The following is an 8,082-nucleotide window of genomic DNA, read 5'->3' on the forward strand; positions in this document are numbered from 1 at the left end:
AAATCACAGAGACTTTGGACAGCACTCATTAGGATGATGATGACTGATGAACTCAGCTGTAAAAACAGGCTGTGCAGGAGCACCAATCCACATTTATTTTGCTGGCAGAATGGGGCTCTCCAGCAGTTGCCCTGTTATATTAAAGCAATCTGGATGCTTCCCTAGCTGGGAAGGCAGAGGAGTTCCTCATTTCTCTGCAATCCCTGGTGACTGCTGAAGCCAGCACAGAGCTGTCAGTGTGTTATGGATAGAGTGTGAGGGCTCTGCTGGTCACAGGAGCTGGGCTCAGCATTGCAAAAGTGAGAAACTGAAGTTCCATCTCAGGGAAAAAGAAATTTAGCATTGCTGCCGGGAATTGAACCTCTCAGCCCTGCCTTGACCCCCTGGATTGCTTGGAGCAAAGATGTTGTTGCTTCAGGGTGTGATGAAATGGTGGAGAGATCCTGCAAGAGGCAGGAGCACAGAAAGCAGAGATGTGAGGTGAGAGCTGGCTGGTGTGTGTCATTGCATTGCCATCCCTGTCCAGTGGAGATCTCCATCTTTTTAATCAGAAAGCCCAGTATTTGGATTGAGCATCCTGGTGTGGCCAATGCAATGATTTCCCTTCCTCCTTCCATATCACTGTACAGTGGGGCAAGTCTTTGTTAGAGCTGTGCTCAACCCCTTTCACAAATTAATAGATGGCATAGGATGAAAAAACATCGCAGGGATCACACATCTCAGTCCTGCAAACCCCCAGGGTTCAGTTCCAGCACAGGGAGCCGAGCCCTCGGGATACATCAGGATGGAGTGATTGAGAGAACAAAGAGGAAAGCAAACGGCGGCTGTTCCTGTTGGGTCCCCGAGCTGAGGGCAAGCCGCCATGAGTCATCATGAAACCATCTGCGTGTCGAGGAGACACACGGGGCTCAGTGCAGCCCGACACACTCGCATGGGAAGGAGCTTCGCCTAAAACCGGCGGCTTGATGAGAACCACTGCCCCCCGCAGGGCCCTGAGCTGCTGCAGGGGCAATGGGAGGAATCGCTTTGCTTTGCACATCCCACTGTCCAACCCTGGTGCTTTGCACATCCCATCGCCCAGCCCTGGGGTAGCAGCTGCAGATGTAATGGGAGGAATGGCTTTGCACATCCCCTAGCCCCTCATACCCATTGGTTTTGCTCGTGATGCTCTTTCTGCTGTGCTTGGTTTCTGGGACAGCTGCAGTAGGGCTGCTTTCCTGGGCTTGGATCTGTGCTGGAAAAGGAGACAGAGTGCTCAGCTCTGCTCTGTAACACTTCAGCATTGTCAGTAACTGTTAAAGGCAGTGCAACAGGGTGGAAATGGGCAGGCAGAGGGCTTTAGCAGTACTTTTGTAGGGATGTTTTGATATATGTTGAGCCCTTTCTTTTTTTCCATTTGCCTTGCATCTTGCTACGCTCTTCAGAAAGAAAGGAGTTGGTGATAGGAACCTGCAAAGCACCGATTTCAGTCACATGGGGCTAAAATCTAGGGCACAGAGAGGCATTAGCATGGCCCAAAAAGTTTAAAAAAACCCCATTAAATAACAAGTGTTAACTGTAACCACAACTGAAATGGGGAGAGTTCCAAAAGCTTTTGCAGTTTTGATTTTGTCTTTTTGGTGCTTCGGTGCCCTCATGCCACTGAAATTTGGGTCCCCATCCTGTGTGGCCATTTGAAATGGTGCTGGTGCCCAAAGGCACGCTTCCTCCCTGTTAGCAGAAGAGTGGCTTTCAGGAAAGGTTCCAAAGAGGATAAGATGGAAAAAAAAACCAGAAGGAATTTCTGCTCCAGTCATGGGCAATCTGATGCATTTCCTTGGTGTGTTCCCCGTTTGAAGTGATATTTGCTTATGGAGGAGGGAAAAGCTAACACTTGGGTATCCCAAAGTCCTCTGGAGTTTGTGTGCTCGCATGTGAGCGATGGAACTGAAGCAGTGGTGAAACCACGACCGTTTCAGCTGTGCAAACCCTGCATGGATGCTCTCCCTCTCTTCTCTGTGTGCTCTCCTCGAATCCAGGTGTCTTTCTGATGGAGAAGGGAAGGATGGAGCGGCCGCCCTCATGGCAGCGCCTCATAGAACTGCTGGTGCCCACAGCAGTGATTCATCCACACAGCCTGCCTGTTTCACCATTAAATCATCTGACGTTGGGGTTGTGCAAGCCTGGACTTTGCTGGTTGTCCCTGTCCCTGCTTCCGTGCCTCAGTGTGTGCCCTGTGCTTGAAGCATGGGCTGCTTTGCTGGGCTTTTAGGGAGGAAAATAAAGATTAGGAGCATGTTCTTGGCTTTGCTGTTGGAAGGAAGCCCTGTTGGTGGGTCGCAGTGGGAGCTGGGTGCAGCATTGGCTGCATGGTGGCAGCTCAGGTCAACTGCTCTGCTGAGTCTGTGTTCTGGTTGGTTCCTCAAGTCCTGCATTGCTTCACCCTGTGGGAGCTGAGGCTCTGGTGAACATCCTCCTCCAATTCTTTTCCCATAGGGTTTAATGGTTATTTCTATTGTTTTAACTCCTACGTGGTTTGTCAGCGTGCAACCAATACCAGACTGCAATCTTTGCAGCAGCACGGCTGCCTGGCTGGAAGAGGTCATGCAGTGGGGATGGGGCTCAAGGAGCCCTCAGGCAGTGGGGTTTTGCTCTCAGGAAAAAAAGAAAAGAGATACCCAGTGAGGAAACCATTTGCTTCCGTGGGATAAGAAACAAAACCAACAAACCATACAAGCAGAAAACCACCGCCTGTGAGAGATGTGACAGTCCCACGCTGTTACTGTAACACCCAGACAGACTGAGATTGGCAGGAACTACATCAGCACTACGTGGTGTGGGATAATGAATGCAGCACCGCAGCCAGAATACGGCACAGCACATCTTGGGGTGCACGAGCAGCTGCAATGCCAAAGCCCTGCTATATAGAATACCCATTCTGTTGTATTTCTCCATAAGGGCTGATGTTTGAGGTGTGTGCTGGTGGGTTTGGGGCACCCAGTGGGCTGCAACCTGTCCTGATGCATGCAGCACATGTAGGGGCAGGATGCAGCCTGCATGGTGCATGTGCCACGTTCTGCTTTGAGGTGGGTGTGAGTCACAGCTGTGACTTGGGATGGTCCTGCTGTGTCACATTGCATGCTGCTGTTTATTCTTCCTCCTTTTTTTTTGTCCAGCAGTGGGAGGGACTGCTGTGGATAGGGATGGCCAGAGGGCACGGCCAGAAGTGACTCACAGCATTGCTCCTCTGCTGGCACTGTCATCGTCAGTGAGGGATTCTGGCTTTGGTTGCCCAGGCAACATCTGCAGGGATTTCCAGAGCCTCCTTCTAAAAACTCCTTGGGGATGAGACATGCACAGTCACAGGTTTGTGTGTTTCATCCACCAGGTCAGCGTCCCGTCTCAGACATCCCTGTGTTTTGGTGACAAAACAGCACAGACACACAGCCTGCACGCAGCCCCAGCCCTTGGGTGTCACAGCTGTGCTCTGTGTCCTGCACCGAGCTGCTCCAGCAGCTCAGGTAACTGGAAACCTTCCTGCTCTGTACAGTACGAGGCATCCCATCCGCTTCCTTCCTGTGGTTATTTCAGCAGAGTGACTGAGCTTAACTGAAAAACTCACCGCCAAGCTGACTCAGCCTTTTCCCTAGGCAGGGGCAGGTGCTGAGCTCCCTGGGCTCCTGCCTGGAACTGCTGTGTGTCCAGGGGAGACAAGTCGTGTGGAAGGGGTGAAATTGCAGAGGTGGATATTGGCTGGTGTTAGCGTGGGGTGGAGGTGGTATCTCCTGTCTGATCTGGGCTCAAGGCCTCGTCCTGATGGAGAGCAAAGTGAAGCCGTAGGATCATTGAGTTGGAAAAGGCTGTAGGATGGCCAGGTTCAACCCCACCCCATCCATACTCTGCACACTGACTGCATCCCTCATTGCCACCTATGGACTGCATGGAGCAGGGTTTCTCTGCCATAACACAGTGGCAAAGGGGTTTGTCCCAGTGAATATTTCATTGGAAGCTTGCATTTAAATGTGAGTCCCCTGTGTCTTCTTGCTTCTCTGATCATTAATGCATGCCTTGAGTCCTTGGTGGTCCTCCCTGCATGCACCCTTTCCCCACTGCCTCCATACATTGGTGATGCTGTACAGCCACCTTAACAGCTTGGAAGAACAGAGGAGAGCCTTTGTTTGCCACAAGGTCTTTATTAGCAAAAATAATATCTTTCTTCCCATGCAAACTGATGGTGCATCTCACACAGTGACAGCAGCTGGGGCTGTGCCCACTTCCAGTGAGGATCCAGCAGTGCCCTGAGCCAACGGCACTGCACTGGGAATGCTTCCCATGGGGATGCCCTTCCATCTCCATACGCACCAAAACAGAACAAATCACATATAAATAGTCACTTTTCAGCAGTAATTTACAAAGTACAGGAAAGCAAACAGCAAACTGGCTGTGTTTCATCGTCCTGGTGCACAAACACTTCTAAATATTAGAAGCAAATGCCCTCCAGGTCTTGGGATGTTCCTCCACCTCCTCTTGCAAATTAGAAACGAAACCAAGTATTGCCAGTGCTGCATGCGGCTCTATGGATTTGAATACAAATTACTCAACCCACCTTAAAATGGTGGTGAATTAAATATCCTCTAGCTTCTAAAAGTTAAAATATATATATATATATTAAACACTAAATAAAACTCAACCAAAGACTGAAAACTACCCGAGTTAGTTCTTCAAAGTGCAGAGTGTCCAACCCAGCAGCTCTGGAAGCCAGTCGACAGCGGCCTCTAAATCAAGTTCTATTAGAACCAACTGCTTAATTCCTACCATTAATTCTCTTTGACCTGGAACAGCATACAGGGGAAATAGCCAGGGTTAATTGAGCTATTGCTGAGGCAGTCACGAATTGTTTGCTCTCCTCCACACGGCTTTCCATGCAAAGCAGGAGAAAACCAACCTGCTTTCTGTTATTTCTGGTCGTTTTGCTCAGTGCAAGGCCGTGTGATAATTCTGAATGTCTCAGTGCCCAATTGCAAGGGCAAAACCAGAGATGGGGACGTGGTTACGGAAAGAAAGAGCTGATTGCTTAAATAAATCATAGCTGCAAAGAAGAGGAGCAGAGGGCTCAGCTGGTGTTTGCAGTTGGGCTTTGCTGAGCCCTGAGCTGGGTTTGCTGCTGCCCAATGACTGTGCTCAGAGCAATTGCATTCAGGGTGAACTCAGCTCATTCCCCAGAGGGATGGGAGCTCTGAAGCGACAAATACCACAGCGCTATCATAAATGGTACAAAGCACTGACCAATAAATAGTTCACAAACCAATAACACAACGTTGTAAACAATAAATAGTTCACAAACCAAAACACACTGAGAAAAAAAGAAATAAATATTAAATTCATTTGGAAGGGGAAAAAAAAAACAACAACCACTTAAATAGAAAACTGAACGTCAAGCTGCCACTGAGCTGTAAGCCTTGGGCTGAACCCCAGCACAGCACGGCGTGCTTCGTAACACCAAGGGTTGGGCTGAGAGCAGCCGCGTGCGCTCACTTCCTCCTCCTCATCAGCAGGTACTCCTCGATGTAGTTGATGAAGATGTCGAACTCCCCCATGGCTTTGTAGATCCCGTTCTCATCCATCTGCAGGTGAAAGGCAGCCCGTGATTCATCGGCTGCACGCGCGGTGCAGAATCCCCAGCTGTGCTCTGCTTCCACCGAAACCTCTGCTCTCTCCCCACCCACTGAAGGAACGCAGCGGCTGCTCTGAGCTGAGCTGCGCTGCGTCGGCACAACTTTGGCACCCTCTGAGTGCGTGGATCCAGCAGCAAAACCGCCCTGCAGGCACCCACCTTCTCGAACGTCTCCTTGATCTGCTTGATGGCTTTGCTCCTCTTCTCGCAGGTGAAGAAGCGGTGCTGCAGAGGTGAGAGGCGGTGCGTTAACTCAGGGCTGTTCCTTCCTGCTGCTCCTGGGGTGACTCAGCCCATTGCTGCGTGGTCACAGCAGCTCCAGCAGTGAGGATGCCAGTGCATGCAGGTAAGGGTTGCATTCCCCACCCTCTCCCCCTACGCTCTGTTAGACTGCATCAAATGGTGCTCTGAGCATCCTCCCTATTGCTCTGATTATCAGGTATAGAGAAGGGCAAGGAGAAATGCCACCCCAATAGGGTTTTGCTTGTTCTAATTGCTCTGCCCCCCTGGCTCCTGGCCCCATCTCTCTGCCCCAGGAAGACCCAGGGACCATTCCTGCAGTACAGAGCCCACTCACACAGCGCCTCATCGTCGTCCTCAGGTTCAGCAGCATGCTGCTCAGGTCGCCCATGCTATGCTGGTGGCTGGTGCTGGTCTGCATGGCACGGGGCAGAACCTCATCTGTGTAGAAGCGCAGCATCTCTGACACTGACTGGCAGCCAAAGTTCCCCTGGAGGGGAGGAGAGAGTATGCTGATGGCAATGCTTTTGCAATATGAACCCCAGCAGCACTGCTCAGAGGCTGGGGATGAGTGTGCATCAGCCCTGCTGCAGGCACCTTGCTGGAAGGAGGGTCCATGGGCCGCATGTGACAGTGGGAAATATCCCGAATTAGGATCATTTTCCTTTGGTGGAAGGATGCAGAAGGGCAGTGGACTTGCACTGAAGTAGTAATCCTTACCTTAAATTCATCCAGCAGTTCAGAGCTGAGCAGTTGGATGTTAAGTTCATCGTCTCTGGATTGCTGTAGGAGAATGCAATAGAAGAAGTGCTTTATGGAGGCAGCTGTGTTTTCCTCTTTGCCTCACTCGAGGACTGCTCTGCCTGCTTGCATTTATGCTTTAACCCCACTGCTGGCATCCCTTGAGTCCCCTTTTGCAGGGGCTATCTGTTCCTCCAACTCCTGAGCCCAGGCTGAGCTGATGCTGCGCAGAGCATCACCCCATGGCACCAAAGTGCTCAACAGCTTTTCTGAGAGGTAAGAAACTTTCATTCCTGATATTAATTGAAAGACTTGCAGCAGGCTTGAAGTCTTAAATCCCACTGATCGTGTTAATTTAATAACTAATACAAGCCATGCCACTCATCTGGCTTTTAATCTGGAGAGTTATGTTCCTGTATTGCTAAAGCATGCTGGCAATAGCTGAAGGAGGAACCCTGGGGTGAGCACCCATCCCTGCGGCCCCGCAGCACCAGCGGGTGCTCAGTGCTGCTCTGTATGCAAAGCACTGAGATTTGTCACAAGACAATCACTCAGGCTTCTGTGGCTCTGTCAGAGAAAGTCTGTAGCAAAAGGTTTCCCTTTTCAGACAGTGCTGGCTTCATTGCCCTGAAGAATTTAATCCCTTGCTGCTAAGTCAGTGCATTATTTGCTCTGCAACTTTTAGGGGGAAGTCTGCACAATAAGGCTTGCATTATGAAATCTCTCAAGTTCATTATAACTAAAACCAGAAAGAAAAGCCTTTTGTGTTATCTCTCAGCAAGCAGCGAAACCAGAGGGCAGCCCATAGCGCAGCACACGGCCAAATCTCTTCTGCCCAGAGCAACCTGCTGTCCCCTCATCCAAACCACTCAACTCTGCAAAATAACCCCACGAAACAGAAGGAGGTGTCATACTTACAAAATAGTCCTTGATTTCCTCAAACTTCACCCTCAGCTCCCGCAGCCGGACGGGCAGCAGCTCGGAGGAGTGCGGGCAGCTGGGCTCCAAGCAGTGGGCAGGCAGGGTGCAAGCAGCCAGCAGCAGCAGCAGGGCCTGGGAGCAGTTCTGCATCCTGGGGTGTTTATTCTGCTGCTGCCCTTGGTTGGGTGCCACTGGAGGGCAAAGCACAGCTCTGCAGGCTTCACCTTGATGGAGCCCCTCATTTATACTCTCAAAGCATCTCAGTTTCCTTTCCCCGCTTCCTGACGAGTGATATTAAGGGTATAAGTCACTCACTCAATAAACCCAAATGTCACTTGGGTTTCCCGTCAACTTTGGGTTTCCTGTTCTCTTGACCCCCCTCCCCTCCTCACTACCCATCAAATCTTTTGTGCTTAGACTCTGCATTTTTTTTTTTCTATTGCTTGCTTCTTGTAAATCTAAATGAGGCGACAGATACAAAGCGAAGAAGGAAAGGTGCTGTGTGAGCTCACATCTGCATTTCACAG

At 50.5% G+C, this 8,082-nt stretch overlaps 1 protein-coding gene across 1 annotated transcript; it reads right to left on the reverse strand.

The window, feature by feature from the left end:
* Nucleotides 1-5,510: 5,510 nt before the first annotated feature.
* IL10 (interleukin 10) lies at nt 5,511-7,705 on the reverse strand. Its single transcript, XM_048926138.1, has 5 exons — nt 7,553-7,705; nt 6,614-6,676; nt 6,231-6,383; nt 5,813-5,878; nt 5,511-5,603 (listed from the first exon to the last, which is right to left on the reverse strand). Exons 1-5 carry the CDS (start codon nt 7,703-7,705, stop codon nt 5,511-5,513), a joined length of 528 nt encoding a protein of 175 aa, XP_048782095.1.
* Between the last annotated feature and the right edge of the window lie 377 nt (nt 7,706-8,082).

This window comes from Lagopus muta, chromosome 24, assembly GCF_023343835.1.
Source record: "Lagopus muta isolate bLagMut1 chromosome 24, bLagMut1 primary, whole genome shotgun sequence".
NCBI classification, from domain to species: Eukaryota; Metazoa; Chordata; class Aves; order Galliformes; family Phasianidae; genus Lagopus; species Lagopus muta.

Excerpts from the sequence above, each read along its gene's own strand:
- IL10 (XM_048926138.1), bottom strand. The coding sequence starts at position 7,705 with ATGCAGAACTGCTCCCAGGCCCTGCTGCTGCTGCTGGCTGCTTGCACC. Across the intron at positions 6,677-7,552 it reads AGGAAATCAAGGACTATTTT|CAATCCAGAGACGATGAACT; the intron begins GTAAGTATGACA and ends ATTCTCCTACAG. Across the intron at positions 5,604-5,812 it reads TCAAGGAGACGTTCGAGAAG|ATGGATGAGAACGGGATCTA; the intron begins GTGGGTGCCTGC and ends TTTCACCTGCAG.